The 24,673-nt window shown below is 43.2% G+C and overlaps 1 protein-coding gene across 2 annotated transcripts in view; it reads right to left on the bottom strand.

Annotated features, from left to right (window-relative positions):
- CDK15 (cyclin dependent kinase 15) overlaps nt 1-24,673 on the bottom strand; it is a 74,818-nt gene that overhangs the window by 11,281 nt on the left and 38,864 nt on the right. For both annotated transcript variants that reach the window (XM_021703188.1, XM_021703189.1), the window contains exons 10-11: nt 20,962-21,025; nt 5,924-5,972 (exon numbers count right to left, since the gene is read on the bottom strand). In XM_021703188.1, coding sequence (XP_021558863.1) covers nt 5,924-5,972; nt 20,962-21,025 — 113 coding nt within the window. The remainder of the gene's footprint in view (nt 1-5,923; nt 5,973-20,961; nt 21,026-24,673) is intronic.

The following is a 24,673-nucleotide window of genomic DNA, read 5'->3' as shown; positions in this document are numbered from 1 at the left end:
CCAAATTATCATAGAGACTCATAAGTACGTGTGCAGAAAAGTCCCAGATATCTGACTCAGAGTGGGAAGAGCTGGTCAGGGAAGGCTTCCCTGAGGAAGAAGCATTTGAGCTGAGTGCTGAGGGCGGGGGAGAGGCAGGTAGTGCCCCATACAGACCCCGGGGATGAGGGGAGAAGAGCGAGTTTAAGGAGGAGAGGAAAGGCCAGTTGGCTGGCCTGGGACCAAGGGGGAGAGGGGACAGATATGAAGCTGGAAGGGTGGCAGGGGCTGATCCTGCAGGACTTGCGAGTCTTCATTTTCCTATTTACTTACAACGTTTGAAAGTCTTTGCTAATCTAGTGCCAATCATTTAAATACATCTATCTCTAGAGCCCATAGTCGGGTTTACAAGTGGAAAGCCACGAGACACAAAACTGTGCAGGAAGCAATTAACCACAGGACTGATGTCTGACGTTCAGAATTAGGTTGCACGGCCACGCAAATCCCCAATTAAGCAAAAATAAATGGGCTTATTTAATGTTGAATATACATACCAACCTAAATCGACAAAGAACTGATACCCTTCCCCTTCCCGGGTGCCATGATGCAGTGATGCTGGAAATCCTGGCCCAGAGATGTAAGTGGCCTAAATTTTGCATAAGATTTACCTAAGAAACTTTCAGGTATCTGATTCCCATGACATAAAACTGTTTCTACAAACAGATAACTTTACCCTCAAACTTAGTGGTCATTGCTTCATAGACTTAAGATAGAGGAAAATTTGCAAATCCCCAGTTCTTGCCAATTTCCAGCTAGTTAAAAGGGAACATGGGGTGGAGGCCTACTCATTAGCTTGCAGCCTGAGAAAAGGCCGGAAGGTATTTTCTCCATCCAGGGTGCCCTGCCCAGGCACAGGTTTTTGGGGCCAATGAAAGGGGGGTTTGGAGTGGGGAAGGTGGTATAGATCACTAGGACCTAATATCAATCTGGAGGGACATTCATGGAAAATCTTGTGAAAAAAATTTTATCTAGTCCACCCTTGCTATAAGGGGTGGGGTGCACCCACTCTATGAAACTGCAGGGGGTGGGTGGGTGGGTAGGCGCTGATGGTGGGGGCGGGGGGCAATGCATCTATCAGCTTTCACCTCCACAATCTCACCCCAATCAATGGTTGGTTCTCTCCACACACTCCTACCCATTGGCCCACAATAATGGAATCATTACAGAATTGCTCTGTAGACAGGGCTTAGGAGCTGCAATCTCATTGGACAAGGAAGACCAGGGGACCTATTTTGAATCTGTGTTAGCATGGCACACATACTCTTTGTATTTAGCCTATGGTTATGTCGGGTGGCTGGGAAAGCCAGGGAGGGCTGATGGAACTTCTCACGGGGGTAGTAGGGACTCATCTAAGAAAAACTGGCCACTCCCACCAGGCAAATGAAAGAAAGGAGAGTAGGCACTGATCAGCAATATGAAGACTTCTTTTTTAGGACTTTCCTTTTCAACTAACCCAACTCTTCCCTCCAGATTATATCAAGGTTTTTAATGGTGCCAGCATTCTGTTCCAGTCTCATGGCCTCTAGGCTATGACTGCTACCACCCATTTCTCCTGCTCCTTCCTCCCATGGGCCAAGTGCATGTTGGTCTTCCCTGTATAAACCAAGTCTGTGCCCTCCTGAATATGAGCCTTTACTAGCAGCACTTAGAGTGGGACCACCCAATCTGGCCAAGAGTCCTGATGATCTCTACCTTGTGATTGGCATATTGCACTCTCATTTGGGAGTTGAGGTAAGAGCCCCAGGAATACAAACGTTGCTTCTTTGGGCACAGATGCTAATTTACTTCCATGTTTGTATTGTTCTGCTTCTCTCTGCCATCTATAATCTTACTTACTGTCCACTGCCTTTATCGTCACATTTCTATAATTTGCCACCTCCTCTAACTCTTGCTAGGACAATTCTTCACTGGTTATAACCACTACTTTGGAAATGAAAGTTGGCATGAAAAGTGACATTAACAAAAGTTAATTTGCCACCAGCACCTTTCCACACAGGCTAGATGTTAATAAATATTATATGTTAGAGGGAAACAAACCATAAGAGACTCTTAATGGTAGAGAACAAACTGAAGATTGATGGAGGGAAGTGGATGGGGGATGGGGTAACTGGGTGATGTGGATTAAGGAGGGCACTTGTTATGATGAGCACTGGGTGTTGTATGTAAGTGATGAACCACTGAATTCTACTCCTGAAAACAATATTACACTATCTGTTAACTAACTAGAATTTAAATAAAAATTTGAAAAGAAAGACAAAAAAATATTATGTGTTAGGATTGTGATGTTAAAAAGTAAACACACCAGGAGCATCTTGCAGAATTAGGAGAACCCATCCACCCAATTAATGAGAGTCTGTTAATAAAGACCAAAAAATCTTCTTATGAATCCCTCCTTCTAGTAACATTTCTAGAAGCAAAAAGTGTTCCATTGCCGACACAATACATATTTATTGTAAAACACTTACAAAATGCAGAGAAAGAAAATTAAAACTATCCAATCACTCTGAGATAAGCCCCTTCACTCAAAGATGATCACTATTGCTTTGATGTTCAGTTTTTCTTCTTTAGTCCTTTATTTTTAAGTGGATATATTTTTTGTTTTACCAAAAAAAGGGAGATCATACTCTACATGTTGTTATAACGTACTTTTTCCACTTGACTATCTTGATCATCTTTCCAGGACTTTGAACAGTCTTCTAGGATATAATCTTAATAGCTGCATAGCATTCTGTTATGTGGGCATACCATAATTTTCATAGCCAGAACTTTATCAGAGTTGTTTCCTTTTTGTTGGGGGTTGCGAGAGGCTACCATTAAAATCATGCTGTGACATCCTCAGTGAGAAATCTATTTTCTGCACCTGCACAATGATTTCCTTAGTATAAATCCTGAGAATAGAAATCCCCGGGTTGAGGGACATACACCATGTTCAAGTTTTTGATTAAGAATACTAGCCAGTTGTACCAATTTCCACTTCCACCAGCAGTCTGGGAGAGTTCCTGTCTCTGTGTCATGGAAAAGAAATTTATTCCAGTAGCCCTGAATTGCCACAGACCTCGTGGCTCATAAAAGTTGCAAAAAGAATTAAAATTGTAAATCAATCCTACAGGAAGTGCTGAGTGTGAGGACATCCACATTTAATTTTAGAAGTCCAGAATAGAAACACAAACAATAAGAAAAAATGAAAATCAGGCGCTGTGGTTGTGTGAAGCTCCATCCACTGGCCATCACTCGACACATCTAAAATCTGGTGGGTTCTCCGGGGCTTTTGGCAGTAACCTTGATTTCCCGGCATAGGCTGGCTCTGAGTATAAAATTCTCCACTGCCATTTACCTTTGCAGTGGAAGGGAGTTATCTGTTTGCAGCGCAAGGCTGGTCATCATCAGTTCACCTGGGTTCTTTGTTGTTTTCCCCCAGATCCATAGAAAGAGGAAAAAGGGCAGGGATAGAGTGGGCACTAGTTTTTTCCCCAATTTTTCAATTTGTTTTTATTTTGAAGTAATCTTAGGTTTGCGGAAGAATTGCAGGAATTGTCCCCAGAGTTATATGTTTACCATTTTCCCCTAATGTTAGCATTCTACATAACCATAGTCAAATGATCAAAGCTGAGCAATTAATATTGGCACAACATTGTGAACTAAGCTGCAGGCATTATTCAAATATCACTGTTTTGTTTTTTTTTTTTCAATAATGACCTTTTTGTTGTTGTTCCAGGAGAGTGGGTACTTTTTTAATGCTGCCAGTTTAAGACGTGGTAAAGCAGGCACCCACAATAAGAAATATATCCAACGCTAGGAAGAAACAGCCTCAAAGAAGCTGTCCATTATCTTCCAATCAATCTGACAAGTGAATGTGCACTTACTAGACCATGTCAATCGGGTCACCATCAAACCCCAGGCATTGCCCTGAGGTGTATTTATGGCCCACGCACGGTTCTTCTGTACCTTGCAGAAATCTTGTGGAAAAGCCAGCGATACCTCAGCTCCTCTTTATCCATCACTCTTGCAACCCGACTCAGTTGACAAAGTCACAGAGACCTGTGTACCAGATGGATCTGGGCTCCACCTTACTTAGCTTGGTGACTGTGGCCAAGTTACTTCCCTTCTTAGAGCTTTAGTTTCCACCTCTTGGAACTAGGACTTTGGTTTGTGAGGAATAAATGAAATAATACATTGCAAACATTGCACCAAGCGTTAGTTCAGCGACAAAGTCCTTCTCGGAGCCAAGAATTTTCTCATGGGATCATCTAGACCAGTGCTGTCCAACAGAACTTTCCATGATGATGAAAATATTCTAGTTCTGTCCCCTCCGACGTGTTAGCCATTACTCGCCTGTGGCTATCGGGCCCTTGAAAGGTGCCTCGTGCAACTGAGCAACTAAATTTAAAATTTAATTTTAATTACTTTAAATAGCCCCGTGTGGCTAGGGGCTACTGTATCAGGCAGCACGTCTGTAGACATCATCCTCGATTCGAAGGTGTGAGCAAAGAAAAGCCAGAAGTCTGAGCTAAGGCACAGGCGTAGCTGGGACAAGGCAGTGGGCGGAGGTCGCGGCTCTTGTGTGTGGCCACAGAAGCCAGAGGGATACTCAGGGCATCCAAGTCCGGCTCAGCCCAGGAGGAAGGGCTGGTGCGGTGATAGCAGGAGGCTCTGGCACTTTCTTTGGCCCATGCAACAGTGCCAATGGCAGCTGCATAGGGTATTGAGGTGGTTTGCAGGTTTGCAGTTACCGTTTATTTTAGGAGCCAATAGTGAAATGGAAGAAAGCCTGAGAGCAGTGCTAAAATCCAGATATCTCTAGCTGGGGCTAGGGAGCCTGACTGGGCTGGCCAGAGAAAGTTTGCACATCTTGCATGAAAGGGGAAACAGCGGTTCTGGGGAACCTGTCTCCAAAAATGGGGGGTGGTTTCAGGCGACACAGTGAGCCTGCAGATAAGAGCAGAGAGCATAGCCCTCCTGAGGAGACCTGTCCCTCCCAACAAGAGGTCCTTGGTAGCCCGCAGCTCTATGATCTGACCTCTCTGTGGTCTGATATTCACTCTACGTGGAGGCTTTTTTTTTAAAGCACGTGAACAGTAAGCATGAAAAAATCAAACAAAATTCGGTTGGGTTAAACCCTACCACATTTTCAGGGAAGAACAACATTCAAACGTTCAGTTAGGATCTCTTCCCCTCTCCCCACCTGCAAGGGTGTGTTTTTCTTTGACATTTGAGCTGTTTCCCCTGTCTCTGACGTTTTCCTCACTGCCCTTTTTGCCTCCTCACTGAAGCAAAAAGAACAGAGCCTTGGCTAATTACTCTCAGATCAAATAATACTGGTTATTGTAATTGGTCATTGTCCGAAAACACTGAGTTCTTCTTAGCCCTGAGGTTGCCTGGCGCGGCTTAGTTAGCTAACTATTCCGGGAATGTCTCTATTATCTGTTTTACTTTGTAAAAGAAACTAGGGATTTGTTGAAAGCTGGTAATAAAAGTCTGCCCTGGTCTGAGCCGAGGCTGCATGGAGAGGGCCTGGGAAAGCATGACCTCCATGAATCAAGCTGCCCCCCCCCCTCCAATAGCCACTCAATGATGTTATTTGGTTTCTCTGTGTTGAAGAATAATAAACCCACTAGGTTTTCTTGCAGGCCAACACTCCCTCATTCTCAGGGCCTCAGGCATGGTCGAGGGGTACAAAACCATTTTAATGACCAAACTCACTGAAAGTAAAATGGTTCATAGAGAAAAACTGACACACTCACAGGTGGCTGGCTCTCCCGGAGGCATCTTCCTGGGCCCCATGGCCCCCAGAGATCCAGGTGCTCAGGGGCTGCGTGTTCAGTGGACTGAGGTCCAGGGGGCTAAGGCCCTGCTTTTAAGAGAAGCTTTCCAAGGTGGTGCTTACCTGTTCCAGACATTCTGAAGGCTTTGAGGCTTAGGCAGTGGGAACCATTCTGGAAAGCATACACAGACACATTAAAAACCAAAAAACAACCCTAAAATCCTATTGCCAAAATATTATTAAAATTCTACATGTTCTTCTTGGCTTGGGCAAAGAGAGTTCAAGCATCAGGTAGGCAGAGTGAACACTCTGAATTTTCATGATTCTGTGGGAGGTCACTATTATGGGTTGGATTGTGTCCCCCTAAAATTGATACATCAAGGTACCTCAGAATCTGACCTTATATGGAAATAGGTCATTGCAGTTATAATTAGTTAAGATGAGGTCATGGGCGTGTGCCTTAAACCAATATGATTGGTGTCCTCATGAAAAAAGGGAAAATTTGGACACAGAGACAGACACATCTAAGAGAAATGACACAAAAGGTCCCAAGGAGAAGACAAGCCAAGGAGAGAGGCCCGGAACAGATGCTTCCCTCAGGGCCCTCAGAACTGAAGCATCCCACCAACACCTCAACTTTAGATCTATCTAGCCTCCAGCACTGTGAGACAACAAATTTCTGTGGCGTAAGCCACTCAGAGTGTGTGGTACTTCGTCATGGCAGCCCTCGCGAACTAATAGTCACAATATTCACTGAAGTCAACACACATTTAACATCCACTGTGTGCAGAACATGTACCAAGCGCTGGGGAGAATACAAAAGAAACCAACAGAAACCTCCCCACCCTTGCAGAGCCCACAATTCATCTGAGAACAAAGCATGCATGTGTGCACACAACATGCGTGAAAAGTCAGGTGATGAGTGATGGGGCTGTCTCAGCTCAAAAGTGGTAAAAAGGAATGGGACTAATTTTATATGTCACTTGCAGTAAAAATGGAAGGGAATTCTGGCTTGAATAATCCAAAATGGATGATGATAAGATTTGTCATTTTCTTTGGAGCACTCTTTACAATATTTACATGTGAACACATCTGTTTCTATTATTCTTGGTATTGACACTATTTAACCCAAAATAAAACCACCATAAAAAGGGACAATTTCTCATTCATTCAAGAAGTACTAACTGAAAGCTTACTCTATGTGAGGGTGTTAAGAGGAGCTGCAGGGCTATAAGACGATGCTCCTTATCAGATTCCTCTATTTCCTGCTCCAAATCGAGAAAAGAGTATTTTAACTCTCATTTAAAATGATGTTTCTGCTTTATGCTTTTCTTGGGCCTGAAATATAAGTGTTTTGTTTTTAAAAGATCTCTTCTTCCAGCTCCTATAGGAATGGAATACACCAATGTTGTTTATCCAACAAAGAATTTAATCCTAGTTGGGCAAAAAATGATTTTTATAATACTGGTATATTCATGTCTGTATATGCATTAAAAAAGACCTGGAAGACTATCCGTCTGATAGTGATAATGGTTCTGAGGTTTACCCCTTTACTTCTTTTTTCTTAAATCTATTTTTTAAAATAAAAAAACACATTATTTTGTAAAAAAAACCCACATTATTTTGTAACTTCGAAAGTAAGTTCAATTAAAAATAGAACTTATAGTGCCAAGACTTGTAGAGTGAAAGGAGTGATCAAAGAAAGTGATTTCAGCAGAGTTTTCAAGGTCAGGTGTAATCAAATGAGAACCACTGTTGGCGGTTTCATAGTCCCATGTGGGCACAAAGGGGAGCGCTTGTATAAACAGCTTCTTTACTCTCTCTTCAGATGATTGTGCCTAAATTCAAATAATCAGTAAAGATAGATGAGAATATCTGGTATCTGTTTAGAATGTTTATTTCTAAGCCACTTTCTGCTGCCTGTTTATAGTTCCTACCTGGCCAAACAAAATTAAAGTATTCCCTCATTCAGTCATAAACCAATTTCCAGTCAACATAATGAAATCCATTTCAGTGCTCTCCCATGTTTTGTTTTTTCCTTCCTAGAGCCCGTTGCTCTGTGTTTTGGGGGCCTTTAGTATTTTAAAACTATTTCCAACTTTAGCGTTGTTCTTGTGGGACATGGATTTGGAACTGGCTGAGTCAGGGCCCGAACACTGCACCTCGGGTTTGCAACGGCGGCTGCAGCCTCGCTGAGACCTCAAGCAAGGTGGTTTAACCATCACCACCTGTTTCCTTAACCCAAGTTGGAGGTCATATTCGCCTCTCAAGGACAAAGTTATTTGTTGAATTTATTGGGATTTGTGAGATAATGAATGTAAAGTGCCTGCCTCTGAGCGCGAAACAAAATAATCCTCTTCTTCCTTTGAGAAGTGGTGAGCAATGGACAGCTCGTGCAGTTAGGACCCTGGAGCTGGGTTTTGAGCGCGTGGTGTGGCGCTTACCCGCTGTGTAACCTGGGGGTGTTGCTTGACCCCCCCAGAGCCTCAGTGTATCTCATCCCGTCTACAGAAGGCGGATGATTATAGCTCCTGCTCATTGGGCTCTTGTGAGAATCAGGACGGTAAGGGTAACGTTAGTATTTCCTCACCCTTTGCCTCTTTCCTTTCTGCCTCTTCTCTGGTCTGATGTACCATGTAGTCCTCTCTCCGCTCAGGTGTTTCTGCCCTGTGGTTCTCCTCCAGTAACTTGCAGTTTCATTGCACTGAAATTCTAACGCGCTCTGAGCTTTAGTTCTTACAAGCCCCACCTGATTTCTCCCAAGTCTTCAGTGTGGGCTGGAGGGGTGCTTCTTAGCTGCGTGCTATAGTAACACGAACACGAGCCCAGGTTCAAATCTCCCTTCAGCCACTTGTGAGCTCTGAGATACAGGGGAAATTAACCTCTCTGGTTTAGTAACTCAGAAGTTGCAAATCTGTAAAATGGGAATGCTTTTCTAGTTGCTTGGGGGGATTAGATAAAATGAAGCACTTGGTATATAGTAGGGGCTCAACAAATGTTAGTCTTAATCCTTTTTTTTTTCCCTCTTGTTTTCATCTCTCACTTTGAAGAGGCAGCATGGTCTAACACAGTGGTTCTCAAGCCAAGCTGCATATTAGCATCACCTGGGAGAGTTTTGAACGGAAAGGAAGTCTTGGCCCCACCCTGCAGAGTCTGAATGGGTGAGCCTGGGGACAGCCCAGCATTAGTCTGTCATTGTGTTGTCATTACTGTTCTTAATAATCGCCAGATATTTCTGGTGTGGTGCCAAATGAGGCAGAAAGTGCTGGTCTAGCAAGGAGGGTAGGGCCGACCACTCATCAGTGACTTCCACACACTTCTCTGGGGCCCATTGCCTCAAGTGAGCTAGTTGTGAAAATTCAACCAATCAACATATATAAAAATTGCAGAACCGAGTGTCTGATACATACTCATGTTTTCCAGGAGGTGAAAGAGGAGGCATGACAAGGGAAAGATCAGTCCTCAGAAATTCTGCCATTAAAGGGCGACCTGTAGGAGTTGTCCCAGGAGGCAGTGTAACGACATTGCACTTGGGGCTCCGTGTCTTGCCAGACTGTGTCTTCCCCCATCTGGTTTGTAGCTACATTAGATCAGATGGAGGGATTGATGGGCCCAGGGCAGAGTCAGGCTGCTATTTGTGCTTGTTTTTGGTCGGCCCTCCCCCTCTCATGCAGATAACCTGATGCCGGATGACCTTGCCTCTCTCCCATTGATTTTTCCCAGTAGTTAAGCTGCAAGCGATCAATGAGATGAATGATCCATAGATAGGCGGTTTACACAGCACCATTTCAAGAGGTGTTTGTTTCTCTGGCTTCAGGAGCCTCAGAAAGAACAGGGCTCTAGGTAGCTTATTTCCCTTCTCTTTCCAAAAATGATGGTGAATCAACAGACCAAATTTTTCTCCATCTCCTCCTTCTGCCTTTTTAAAAGAGTTCTCATTTGAATTCAAGTGGAATTTGAGGTAGGAATAGTGAAGTAAGCTGCAAAAGGAAACTTAAAAAGCCGAACATAGTAATTTCCGAACTAAATGGAATAAAATTAAAATGAGGGCAGAAGTGTGGCACCCATACTAAAATAACGCATTTTTTCGTAAGTCTTACTTCATAAGTGAAATAAGAAAGCTCATTTACAACAGATCCAAGTCAACAGAGATTTGCTGGTTGATAAAACATCACCAGAACCATCTTGAGTCTTAGCTCAAGGTAAAACATTTTCTGGTTTCTATAGTCTTACCACCATCACCCTAAGGTTATCTTATAATGCAGCCTACTGAACTACACCTCTGGAATTTCCCAAATACAATGCATTCTTGAGATACCATATATTTAAATAGTTGATAATGTTGTTAGCCTTATTTCACTATCTTAGGCAGTAACTTTAAAACTGCACTGCAAAAATTTGTAGCTCTTCTTCTACTCCCCCCCACTTAACCACACTCAACGCCCTCACAGCCGTGGACTTCCTCAGTCTTTGGCTCAAGGAGTCTAAGCTTGGCTCTTCTGGTGCTTTACCAGGCTGTAGATTCTTTTTGGCTGCCATCATCAGGATGCTGAAAGCCAGTGCTCTCATGAAGTACGCGCCTTGGCGTTTGAACCTGGCACTCCAACTCATGTTTGTAGCTTATCACTTTTCTAACCCTGCCTCAAAACTTCCTGTGGATTCCAAGAAAATATTCCATCCTCTGAAGCCTCTTTCTAAGGTGATGGTCTCTGCAGAGGAAGGGGAGGCCAGGCCTTGCTCCTGGTGGGTGGAGAAGGTGAAGGGAACGGGCATAATCAGAAATCTCTCGCTTGTCTCCTGGGGGCAGGGAGTGGGGGGGGTACCATGGTTAACAATCTGTCCACCCCCACAAAGGATGTTTGAACTACAGCTTTTTTTTTTTTTTTTAAGATTTTATGAAGTAATCTCTTCACCCAACGTGGGGCTCGAACTTACAACCCTGAGATCAAGAGTCACGCGCTCTACAAACTGAACCGGCCAGGTGCCCCGAGCTATATAGCTTGATCATGCATTTGATGTGTATGGTGTTTGATGATGCATCAGGTGACAACATTTACCACTTCCCTGTGGTCTCCACAAATATTTAAGGGCTGTCACGTGTGCTCAGCACTGGGCTGACACAGACATGGTATTGCCTGTCCCCCCAACGAGCTCATGGCCATATGATATTCATGGTATTATGATTACTATCATCTCCTTGTCTTCTCCAGCCCCTCTGGCTCTTCCTTCTTAGCCTCCAAAGACCCCTTTCCCTCTGCCTGACCCTTCAGGACTGGTGCCCCAGTGTTCTATCCTAGTCTTCTTTTCTTTCTTTCTTTTTAATTATTTATTTATTTGACAGAAAGAGACACAGTGAGAGAGGGAACACAAGCAGGGGGAGCGGGAGAGGGAGAAGCAGGCTCCCCGCAGAGCAGGGAGCCAGATGTGGGGCTCGGTCCCAGAATCCTGGGATCATGACCGGAGCCGAAGGCAGATGCTTAACCGACTGAGCCACCCAGGCGCCCTGATCCTAGTCTTCTTTCTCTTCACAGTCTCCCTTGGGTAACTAAATTCACATGGGAGCTTCAAATACCTCTTTAATCAGATTACTTCCAATTTTGTATTTTTGCGCTGGACACTTTTAATCACAGACTTGTATTTCTGATTGCTTTTTAGATATCTTCATTTGGTGGTCCCATAGATATCATAATCTCAAAATGTTCCAATCATATACTCATTACTTTCCCCACAAATCTGTTCCTTCCCCCTTTCTTTTCTGTGCCAGTGAATGGCCCTCCCATTCACCCACTGGAGATCCAATGGTTTCTCCTGCACAACTCGAATCCCATCAGTTACAACCTCCCCTTGACTCTACCACCTAGATGCGTTTTAGATCTGTCCCCTCCATTCCTTCTTCATTGCCACTGCTCTAGTTGAGACTTAATATTTGTCTTCTAGAATCTAAATCATGGCCACATTGCTTCTGATCTCCTTGCTGCATACCTGCTGTGCATGGGGCAGATGGACTTGGGTTCGGATACACCGCCAATTTAATTCTACATATAGTATTCCAAGCAATTTTTAAATTTAAATCCTGCCATTTCACTTCCCTGTTAAAAATTTTCCAATGCCTTCTCTTTGCTTATTGGTCCAAGTCCAAATCCTTAGGATGACTACAAAGCATTTCCCAATCTGGTCCCCATCTACCCTTCCAGGTTAATCTCCAGCAATGTACCACCACAAAGCTAACATTCTCGCTTCCTTGAGCAATTTACCTGGTTGGTATAATATCAAGTAAACCTGCTTTCTTGTTCCTTAGTGTCAAGTTCCTTTGTCTGGAATGTCTTCCGCCTCTTGCTCACCCGGAAAAAGCCCACTTAGTCATCTTTGAGACCCAGCTCTGTCTCTCTCAAACGGTCCCTAAATTCCCCAGACAAACTAAGGGGGGCTTTTTTTCTTAGTGTTCCCAGAGGCCCCCAAGGGATGCTGCTATAATAATACTTTCCACGTTGTATTATTTATATTTTTCCCCTCCAGATTGCATTCTTTGAAGGCAGGTATTGATGTCTTATTTCTTTTTTAATCTCCTAGTCCCTAACACCTAGCATTCATAAATATTTGTTAAATGAATGAAAAATTGATGCTTGGATACAAAATAAAAGTGAAATAAATTTACTAAACTTTATCCTTGAAAGGTAAAAGAACCTCAAGAGCGCCTACTTGGCGTGTCTTGCCCTATGCCTTACAGAGGTGGGTGGAACAGGGCACTGGCCATGAAGGTGGGGGAGGGGCCTACAGGTGGAGCCATTTCCATGATATTTGGAATCTTAAGGCTCCTTTTCTTGAATTGGAAAGGAATCTAGTAGGGTTTTACTTTATTTTTTAATTTAATTTTATTTTTTTTAAGGATTTTGTTTTTATTTATTTGTCAGAGAGAGAGAGCACAAAGCAGGGGGAGCGGCAGGCAGAGAGGGAGAAGCAGGCTCCCCGCTGAGCAGGGAGCCTGATGTTGGACTTGATCCCAGGACCCTGGGATCATGACCTGAGCCGAAGGCAGACGCTTAACGACTGAGCCACCCAGGCATCCCGGGTTTTACTTCAAAAAAGAATTTTTTTTTTACCTGCTTTCACTCATTTGCAATTTTTCCTAAACCAAACTACTTTAAGATCACCTAGTCCTCCTCAATAAAAACTAATAACTGCCACCAAATAAATTAAAGATGAGAAAACTAAAAATAAATGTAGAAACTAGAAGAAACTATTAATGAAGATCAAAGTAGGCTATGTATCTAAATGAATTGCACTGACTGATTTGGGGGACGGGTTAATAAAGATGTTAATAGTAACTCCCCAGGAGCTTTCTGCAGCCTTGTAGACGTGCAACAGTAATGAGCCCAATCAGGGTTCACACATTAGCTCTGGCAAGCCAGGACTGCCAGGGTCCCAGGATGGGGACTCCCCTCATATTACATTCCAAAAACATGTCCCCAAGCTCACAGACTCTAAAACCAAGTCTAGTTAGAAGGACATAATCATTTGGAGATGAACTTGGAGAGTTCATTTTTAGCTGCTCCCCACTCTAGGGCATTGTTTTATTACCATATCATCATATTTGCCCTTCAGTAGCTGGAAAGTAAGGTGGATACAGCTGTGAGCATCACCTTGAAATCCAACTGGTCTAGCTATTCTGGAGCACCCCCTTCCTGGCTAGGTGACCCTAGGCCAGACATAAACCTTCCTGAGCCTCAGTGCTCTCATCTGTAAAGTAGGGTTGATAACACTGTCCCTGTCCCATAGGGCTGCTGTGAATCAAAGTAAGATAATGTAGGTAAAGTGCCTAACTCAAGCTAGTGCTCAGTCGACAGTAGTTACTATTATCCAGAAATAAGATGACTAATAACTTACATGTACTTTCTTGGCCAAGTGGGCAGAACAAGGATTATTAGAGACCTAAGATGGTGTGATTAGAAGTAGAATTGCACGTTTTCTAATTCCTGGTCACTGATTTCATTTAATAGATAGGTACTGGCTCACTACTACGTGCCAGTTAGGGGGCAGGTATCAATTACTAGAAGCCCTAGAAGTGGTCAAGGTTGCTCTGTAGAGATCTTTAGCTCTCTTGCTACCATACCAGGCTTGGGGTGAAATCAACAAAGATAACACTGATGTCTTCTGTGATTTAGTAGCTTTTATTGGCCACCCATTATGTAGCATGTAGACACTAAGAGTTCTGCCAGGGAAGAGACCATGTCATAGTAGGCAGGCTTCTCACAGCATTTTTTTTCTTTTTTTTTTAAAGATTTTTATTTATTCATTTGACAGAGAGAGACACAGCGAGAGAGGGAACACAAGCAGGGGGAGGGGGAGAGGGAGAAGCAGGCCTCCCACAGGGCAGGGAGCCTGATGCGGGGCTCGATCCCAGGACCCTGGGATCATGACCTGAGCCGAAGGCAGACGCTTAATGACTGAGCCACCCAGGCGCCCCATTCTCACAGCATTTTAAGTGGGGGTGGTGGTGGTGTACAGAATGGAGCCTTCATCAGAAGAGAGAGCCTTAACAGGTGCTCACACTGACTTGGGTAGAAATTGGACAACTGAGGGTCTGCTCTTAGGGACTGTGAATTCAGGCAAAGTTTAGGCCCAAGCAAGCTAACAGAAGTCAGTTCTAGCACAGGGAGGTGTGCCTAACAACAAAGAATCAAGAATTCTAAGGGAGCTCAACATTAAATACAGGCGTAACTTCATGGGGCGCAGTCGGTTAAGCGTCCGACTGGTTTGGCTCAGGTCACGATCTCATGGGTGGTGAGATGGAGCTCCTTGCTCAGTAGGGAATCTGCTTGAAGGTTCTCTCCCTCTGCCCCTCCCCCTGCTCTTTCTTTCTCTCTCAAATAAATAAATAAATCTTTTTTTTTTTAAGATTTTATTTATTTATTTGAGACTGAGAGAATGAGAGAGAGAGCACATGAGAGGGAGGAGTGTCAGAGGGAGAAGCAGACTCCCTGCCGAGCAGGGAGCCTGATGCGGGACTCGATCCCGGGACTCCAGGATCATGACCTGAGCCGAAGGCAGTCGCTTAACCGACTGAGCCACCCAGGCGCCCCTTCAAATAAATAAATAAATCTTAAAAAAACAAAACAAAACAGGCATAACTTCAATTCTCACACACCTGCATTGACTCGGAACCCTGGCAAGTCACCAAACCACCGAATGAACTTCCATCCTGGGCAAAACAACGGGCACTAACTCACTGTGTGCACCTACTAGAAGTTAGGCAGCTTGGCAGATAAGGTCCAATGATTTCATTTATTTCTCAGAATCACCCTGCAAAATGAGACCGAGGGATACAGCATGGCTAATGCAAAGAGAACCAGGTTTGGCCAGGGTTGACTCCTCTCCCGGCTAGGAAATGCCTCTGGGTGGACCTGAGGGGAAACCTGCTTCCTCCTGCCTAACACCGAAGGCGACAGCAAGAAGCGGCAATTATGTGTGTTCCGTGCCTGGTGCATGGAAACACTTTTAAAATGACAGGATTGCTCCCATTTTGCAGATTAGGGTACTTCCTCAAGTGCCCCAGGTAGTAAAAGGTGGAGCTTCGACTTGCCATTTTGTGAGGTGCTGATGTCCATAATTAAAACCGCTCTTATCCGTAGTTTTCCCTGTTGAGCCCATCGCATTAACTCCCTCGGCTAACAGCTCATGTGACACAGTGGATGCTGATGCAGATCTTACATTTTGTTCACAGCAAACACACAAAGACGTGCTCAGAACCCTTTGAGCACAAAGCATGGTAGCTCTTTGCCACCCCAGTAGGGACAAGGATCATTTTAGATTGCAATCATCATCTGTCCCATAGCGGTGTCCAATGAAGTGAAGCTCTCACACTGGATTTCAGATCAAAAGAAAACATTCTGAGTGTAAGGTGAGATTGCTATAATGTAATGTCTGTATTCCACGCCCGTTATTTCTTGCTTCCACCTGGTGGTCAAGAGTTGAAAAAACAGGCATCCTGAAGATGACTGGGCGTCAGCAGGATCCATTTGCCTATGGTTTCTAGTACATCTGATTCTGGGTCCCCGCAGGGCTTTTAGTGCTGCTTTTCTGCCTTTTGATTTCCACTAAGTTCCTCCAGTGGAAAATCTTTCCATGTGCAGGGTTCTTTCCCGGGGCTGAAAGAACCAGGATAATCCCGGATGCTTCCCTGCAGCTGAGCTCATGTCACAAATCAGGCATGATTTTCAGCAGATATTTCTTTAAAAGTTTGAAGGCCTCTGTGGACTCTATTCCCTTCTCAGTGGGAACAAGCATCAAAGAGACAGGAATAAAATGCTTTGCACGCACATCAGGAACTAATTGCCAATTTGGCAAATGCATTGACTAATGTCATGCACTGTTATTTCTAAATCCTCTCCTGTCCTTGACCCCCAGTATCTAGATGTAAACTTGGAACCATTAGTGGAGAAGGATAAAGTCTTCTGGTGCCTCAAATGGAATTGAGAGGGATTTAAACTCAGCGCTTTTGAGTGTAGTGAAATGAACCCAGCAGTACATTAATGCTACGATTTGAGCTCACACAGCATGAGCGCTTTCAAAACCCATGTTTAAGGAAGCAAACAGAGCCACGGCAGACCCTTTCATTGGAGCAAAAGGAGTTGGATGAAACAATCAATGACACATTAAAAACCACAACTGGGCTGCAATCATGTGGGCACAAAAAAAAAAGTTTTTCTTTATCACAGGATCTTTGCATCTAATGAGATGGTGACTGGACAACCTCCAGAGGAATAAGGGCTCCGTTTACATTCACTGAGAAACGTCTAAATATTTAGTTGGTGCTCCTAAAAGCCTTACATGATTCTGTTGCAAACTGGTCTCTAAGGTATGATCTTATTAGCTCTATATTGCCATTGGAAAATCTATTTAAAGGGAATTTGGAAAAGAAAAGAAGGAAGATATTACCACTGAAAGTACGAATGTTAGCTTATTTTTTTTTCTCTTTCAAAATTAACTCTTTTTTTATGTCCTCCAAATACTTACTTTAGGACCAACACCCTGCCAGTTAATACTTTCTCTTAATTGATTCTAAATGGTTCTCCACTTCTTATACATGCTTTATTCCTGTTGGTTTTAGTTGGATTTGAAGTGCTTGAGGCTCAAAAGGGGAGGGACTCCTGAGTGCATTTTTGGGGAGGAGGGAGGCAGGAGAGGAAGCTCAGAGGGCCAGGGAACTTTGTAAAATTGTCCATAGGGATCTACCCTTTAAATTCACACTACTGTCTTGTATGAGCAGATTTTAGCCAAGACCAATATCCAGTCTGCTTTAAGCTTCTGGGATCCTCTCTGCCATAAACCTAGTACATCCCAGATATGACATGAACTGGGGCTTTAACCTTTTCAGACTTTCTGATAGTAGAATCCCCTCCAGCATGTTGCTCTTTATTATTGCTTCCTATGGACTGTTATTAAGGATCACCAAAACGCACGCTGACAACCCCTCTCCCCCAGAGGCCAGCACAGCCCCAGTTCACCGCCAGTTTGATTAATGTGTCTTGGCTAATTGTGTGAGAGATGGCAGGCCTTTAGCAAGTGTGACCAGTTTATTGTTCAGCCAATCACAGGCGCCTCAGTTAGCATGTGAAAAGGGGGTGTTTTGCCGGGGGGAGGGTGAGTGTTCTGGCGGCTGAGTCAAAGGCAGAGCATTTTGGGGGGTCACAGAGCAACACCCACTTCTTTGAGGGGATGTTACTATGCTCTACTAAACCTGTAAACCTCGTACTCAAAGCACTTTTTCTCTCCTCCCTCTTTTTTCAAGATCTTTTTTTCCCATGGTGCAAGCAGGCAAGCCACTGGCTACCATGCAGATGGAGTTCACGTTCCAGGGTTTTTAATATTTCACTTTTATATTTCTGTTAGAGAATGATCCTGCTGAGAGTCTGGGAATCTGTGCTCGTCAGAACCCCCTTACTGACACTTGGATATATTGCTCTGAAAGCTATCCCAGGAGAAAAGATTAAACAAAAAAAAAGCCTACTTTTCAAAGCCTACTTCTCAATCTGCCCACATCAAAATAAGACAACTGGCCCTTTGAAGTAGAGGACACAGAGTTCTCAGCCAGCTTGCTTAAAGTGGGGGTGGGGGGTAGGAGGGAAGGAAGAAGGAAGGAAAGAAGGAAGGAAGGAAGAGAGAAAGAAAGAGAGAGAGAAGGAAGGGAAGCCCAGCATCTAAAATTGTATACCTCTTTTCCCTTGCCCAGATTTAATCAGGCAGAAGAGTCTGAATTGATGGCTAGAAAACCTACCACCCTGCTCATCAGTGCCCCAAGAAAACAGGTAATTGGCCAGAGAAACCTGTCCAGGTGGGTCAGCGCCAGGTGTTTTTTTAAGCCTGTACAAACAGAAACTGTGTTCCCCTCCTAGACGTAGTCCAGACAAGGTCTGGGAAAGGGTAGAGTAGGCATCGATGGACATCGGATGGTTTTCGCAAGTTTTCAGCTCTTGGCTCCCTCAAATTAGTATATGGCTAAATTCAAAGTTTGGGAACTCTTACTACTACTGAATGAAAAGGAAAACAATGGAAGTCTCATCCAGAATGGTGTTACTATTCTCCTCTGTGATATTTTTCTGACTCCCATCCCCTCTTCTTTTCTCTTAATCCCTGGAGTTCAGCTGTTGGGGAGCAGCAGCTCAGTGATGGGGGGTGGGTGGGGGGTGGTTCAAAGGGACTTCTCAATCGACATAAGGGGATGGTCCTAGAACACAGATGATGGCCCTTTTATTTTATTTATTTTTAAAAAGATTTTATTTATTTATTTTGACACAGAGAGAGAGACAGTGAGAGAGGGAACATAAGCAGCGGGGAATGGAAGAGGGAGAAGCAGGCTTCCCGCTGAGCAGGGAGCCCGACGCGGGGCTCGATCCCAGGACCCTGGGATCATGACCTGAGCCGAAGGCAGACGCTTAATGACTGAGTCACCCAGGCGCCCCGATGATGGCCCCTTTAAAACACAGTCCTTATGATTGAGTTATCGGTAGTACTGACCTCATGCTGAAGATATGCTGGACTTTTAAGATTTACAGATACAGAGTTAGACATCCTCCTTGTAGCTAAGGAAGGGTTATAATTCTCTTTCTTTCATAAGCTTAGCTTGGCCCACAGCTACACACTGCCCAAGCCCATGGAAGCGGGGCTCACAAATGATCATCCCCTCCCAATAAGGAGAGCTGGTGAAAGAGTGTGGATGAATGAATACAAACCCAAACTCTCAGACATTGAAGAATGTACTGGATCTGTCCGTGCAGACCCAATACGTAATATAGCACCTGGCAGAGAGTAGGTGTTCAAAATTTTTTGACTTATTTGAATTAAATTAAATCCCTACTAGAAAAACAATGCAAAATATGAATGCTATTGATGTTGGGCCTGGAGAATTCTCTTCATAAATAAAAAATTGCACATTACTTTGAAATGACAGCAAAATGAAAAATGCAACAAATTTCTCACTGTTTTATTGGGACCCAGTTTTCTTATTTAGTGCAGAATCTGGCAGGGAAGTATTTTGACCAAGTTTCTATCATTATTGTTCTCACCAAGGCATTCTCTGTTAAGGATCACTGCTTATTCGCCTGAACCAACCTGAAACCCAAACGTTTGAAGTTTGGAGGAACAGCATATGCTCACCATGGCAGATTTGTATCAACACCATCCAAATTGTTTTCTACAGCCCATCTGTGACCCTAAACTTCTGCTTGCGTCCATGGTAGGAAGCTGAGGGGTTCCATTTTCATCTGGAGAGGAAGGTGGGTAGGGAGAGGTATAGATGGGCAGGGTGGGAGAATAGAACCAGCTTCTCCTAGCGACCATGACAGCTGGAGATAAAACTATTACAGACTAGACCATGGTCTCTACAAGTGGCCTCTTCTTTTTTCTGTTTCAGACCAAAAGGAAAAGGCACTATTCCAAGCCTTATGGCCAAAGTGGCATTTTTCTCAGGTGCTACACTCGAACAAAATAGTTAGAAATGGTAAACTATTTTAAATGACACTAAGGCCATTTAGAAATGCATATGATCTTTCATAAGGCAGCTGAGATGACTTTAGCTTGCTATAGGGTTTTCATAATCCTGGTGGGTTCAAGATGCCTGATCCCTATGTATAGCTGTTTGAGCAAAAGTATTATATGCGGGAGTAAAGAAGAAGAAGAAGAAAAAAAAATCCCTGGCCTCTTATCTCTTTTGTTATCCTCTTTAATTGCCTTTTAAATCTTCCTACAATTTCTTGCTCTCATGAGACCCTTCTAGGATAATCTCATACCAAATTTAGTAATGACAACAATTTGGGGAAAGTCCATATTTAGTGATGGGTCAGTATGAGAACTAGAAAATCTGACTTGAGTCATAATCACCCCAATCTTGTCCTTATCTGTACACATCTACCTCCCCTTTAATCCTGCCAGCAAGAGTCCAGCTTTGGTATGGCCATCACTTGCTTCCCCAGCCTCTGATACAGTCCTTCATCCTGTAGCTCACTGCTTATCTCTCTTCTTCTGGCTCAACATCCTTGAAGTGACTACTGGGTAATCTGATCTCTCTGACATGGCCTTGGGACTATTTCTCAAAGACTTCCCCCATGAGCAACACGTCCAACACTTCCAAATCCATTCCCAGGAGCCAGTCTTGGAGGAACAAATGGGTGATGAGAATGACCAAGTGTTAGGTCCAGAGACAATGGATGAACTCTTCTGTAATCTAGAGACATCTTACTTGGCCTGTCCTAGGCCTAATGAGCCTCTACTTCCCCTCTGTTGTATCAGCTTTCTTTTTATATTTTATGAGGTACAATAACCAGCAAATAAAGTCAATAATAGTCATGGGGCTCAAAAATGAGACCATCTTTTGATTCTTTTGAGCCATTTAGTATTTGGAAATGGATTTGGAATCCACAGCAATAGTCATTCCAAATTCTTATGCCGCTTGCTACTGCTGTTGTACAGAGTTGGGGAACTGATGTAACCTCAACTATTTCAGTGTCCTTCTCGTAAAAGGGTTAGCAGGAATATATGAATCTAAAAATTCATCTAGACCTATCTTCACTGTTGAGTTAACAATAAAAGAAGGGCACTGTATCTGTGTGGCAAATGCCTTCACATTGCTAATTTTCAGAGCATCCAGAAGCTCAAGTAGATATTACCTGGATTGTAGTTAGGTAGCTTGGAAATTCCAGGCCAGGTATCCTCTGTAGGGACTCCCAACACCTATACAAAGCCAAAGAAAGACAGAAAGATGAGGCGGGAGGCATGAGGACAGATCAGGAGGAATAGGGAAGAATTCATTTTACACATCACATTATGCTAGCTGATACACACATGAAAGAAACTTCAGTGTTTCCTACATTTGTAGCTTCATGGACAAAACTGCAGTGTATTCTTAAAGTCCTGTGATGGTTAACTTTATGTGCCAACTTGACTGGGAATAGGGATGCCCAAATAGCTAGTAAGATATTATTTTGGGGTGTGTCTATGGGGATGTTTCTGGAAGAGATTAGTATTTGAATCAGTAGACTGAGTAGAGAGATATGCCCTCTCCAGTGCGGGTGGGCATCACCCAATTGATTGAGGGCCCATATAGGACAAGAAGGTGGAAGAAGGGCAAGTTCCCTGTCTCTCTTCTTGAGTTGGGACATCCATCTCCTGCCCTCAGACATTGGGCCTGCTGGTTCTCTGGCCTTCAGACTCTGGGACTTACACCATCATCCCCTCAGGTCTCAGGCCTTTGGCCTCAGACTGAATTACGCCGGTTCTCTGGCTTGCAGACAGCAGATCTCAGCTTCTATAATCACACGAGCCAATTCCCATAATAAATCTCCTCTTATGTATCTCTATATATCCTACTGGTTCTGTTTCTCAGGAGGACCCGAATACAGGTCCTGAGCCTGTGTCTTCACTAACTCACTTGTTATTCGGAGGCAGATCATATAGCCTTGCTTAAAGTCATAGTCTCATCAATAAATCTCTATGGCATGGTCACCATATAACATGGGGTTATTTTGGGAGTCGGGGATATAAAGAGACAGGGGTGACTGTCCCTCTGCCTTACATTAGATGAAATACACACACACACACAAAAGAACGTAGCCTGAATTATGCCTCAGCATGAGCATTCAGCTGTTCCCCGATGTGCTCAAATTAAAAAGGATTCAGATTACTGACCTTTAGACAGTGGAATTTTAGCTAAAAATGATGCCAAACCTAACTCTAGTCCTTCCTACCGAATTCATCTCATCTTGTTTCCTTGGTGGCCCAGCAGCTTGGAAAATAGTATTTGGCTTTTAACTGGTGGACTGTAAAAGTAACAGCATCACTTGAAAGAGAGCTCACTTATGCTGTGGATTACCAAATGGAAGTTCCAGTTTGTAATTAATATGAAAATAAAAGTCTTTTAGAGTACAAAGTCAAAACACTTCCGATCTGGAATGGTGCATTTACTTCGAGTTCTTTTGTAGACATCATTTTACCATTCTTTTACTATAACCCTAAAAGCCCAATGTCAGTTATATCTGGGAGCTAGAATAACATGGTTTCTGTGAAATATTAGCGAAATACTAGTAGCTTTCACTACACCACTATACAATATAACTCTTCTTAGAAGCATATCTCAACATAACTCTTTTTAGAAGCGTCTCTCATAGAATCTAATAGCTGCAAAATGCTGGATATAGATGGCAGCCCAATTGTTATGGCAGGAAGTCAACTGCCCAACAATTACTAGTAATAATCAATGCAGAATCCAGAATCTTAATGTCTACCAGCTTGCTGACTAGGACGCTGACTGAGAGGTACATTTTGTGGTGCCCGCTAAGATCGTCCTCAAACAAAAGACACTGAAGTGCTATTTTCTCTCATACAATAAAAAAATCATGCCACCCAGGAAAATCTTTCTTTGATCCATTCCCTAAACAAACTGAAAAGCTACTGAGAGGATTATAGGCTTTTCCTGTCAACCACCCTGAGCCTGAGGGAACACTAAGAATCCTGGAATCCATTTTGAAAAACCAACTGGACTAATTCTTCTTTTGTGGGAGGGGGCCAGAGGATGGGAAGCTGATTCTTCTTTTTCAACTTACTATCTTCTCTATTTGTACAGATGTGCACGTAAACAAGGGATTCACATGCACCCAAATGTCTTCTGGCGGCTGGCAAAGCACAATGAAAAGGTAGCAAAGGTAATGAAGAAAAAGCAACAAAGGAAATAAATAGCGACCACATCCATATTTTCTCTAAGGTGATAGTTACTAGAATTATTGGTTACTTTGTATTATGTTTAATTAAAGCCAACAAAATGGATACCAAACATTTTTTAGTATTATACTGAAATCTTTAAGCTTGAGATTTTTAACGTTTAAATAAAAATCCAATATCCTTTATTTGGCAATTTGATGCTCAGTTTCTATTTGAAAGTTATTGAATTCGTTTTCACTTGAGAAAATTACCAAATCTCCACTTCACTGTCTGGGACACTGAAAACCAAAAATTGTTGATCTACTCTCTCCCTGAAGGCTTTTAAAAGGCAGATAGTGAGTGCTATGTTTGAAATCAGTGGGCTGCACAGGGCTGTTTTCTGCCTTTGTTGGAAAGGAAACCGAAGGCATTTTGATTAATGGATTTAAAGTCTGCGTAGTTTGTTTTATTCTGGTTTTAGAACTACATCTGGGATTATTTGCTAAAAACACTTATTACAAGAATTAGATTTCTAAAAAATTGATCAGAAAGACGTGACAGTTATTCAGATGAAAACACAGATACACACACACACACACACACAGAGGCATTTTAGAAAGATGGTAAAATAAAGATTCAGGTTTTCTCATTATGTCTTCATTCCTAAGAGTGAGATCTCAGGATAAATGTAAATAACAGTTGTGGTTAAACGTTGGGAGAGTAGAATGGACCCATTGCTTTCAAAGAGGCAATTCCTACATCAAATATCATAGAACCCAAAATAGCTTTCCTATTTTCATCTGTGTAGACCACGTTTAATGAAACACTAATTCAGGATTGGTCTGTAATGCTGAAGTTTCTACCCTGCTTGAACTGTAATAGTATAAAAGATAACACACCGCTGAATGCAGTGACGTGCTCTCACTTTGTCCTCAGAGTTTGGAACTGTGGTTGTGTTAACAAAACTGTGTCTCTGCCGCAAAATTGTAAAGCAGTTCCAGAGAAGACGAATTTCCTCACCTACACAGAAAACCCCCACTCTGGCCATATCTCCCAAGAAACCCCTTATCAGAGGCTCTTAGCAAGAACGCTCCAGAAGCAAGCAAGCAAACTTGAAAGGGAGCAGGATCCAGGATAACAACAGTGTAGTTTAAAGCACTTTGACACACACTACAACATGGATGAAACTTTAAAGTATAAGTGAAATAAGCCAGACACAGAGGAGAAATACTATAGAATTCCACTGATATGTGATACCTGGGATAGGCAAATTCATAGAGTCAGAGAGTTGATGAGAGCTTATCAGGGGCTGGAAGGAAGGAAGATGGGGAGTTCATGTTTCATGGGTACAGAACTTCTGCTTCAGGTGATGAAAACGTTTTGGAACTGGATGGTGGTGATGGCTGCACAATGAGGTGAATGTACTTAATAATGGTTGGACAGTAAATTTTATGTATATTTTACCACAATGAAAAAAAACCCCCCAAAAAGTAAAATATACACATGACTGTAGTACATGGAACGTAAGCTACAAGAGATGAAAGAAAGAAGTACATCATGGTACAAAAGAGGTAGGGATAGGGATGCCTGAGTGGCTCGGTCAGTTAAGCATCTGCCTTCGGCTCAGGGTCCTGGGATCGAGCCCCGCATCGGGCTCCCTGCTCCGCGGGAAGCCTGCTTCTCCTT

This window comes from Neomonachus schauinslandi, chromosome 3 (assembly GCF_002201575.2).
Source record: "Neomonachus schauinslandi chromosome 3, ASM220157v2, whole genome shotgun sequence".
Lineage (NCBI taxonomy): Eukaryota > Metazoa > Chordata > Mammalia > Carnivora > Phocidae > Neomonachus > Neomonachus schauinslandi.
The sequence above is the reverse complement of the archived record's forward strand: the minus strand, read 5'-3'. Positions and strand labels throughout refer to the sequence as shown.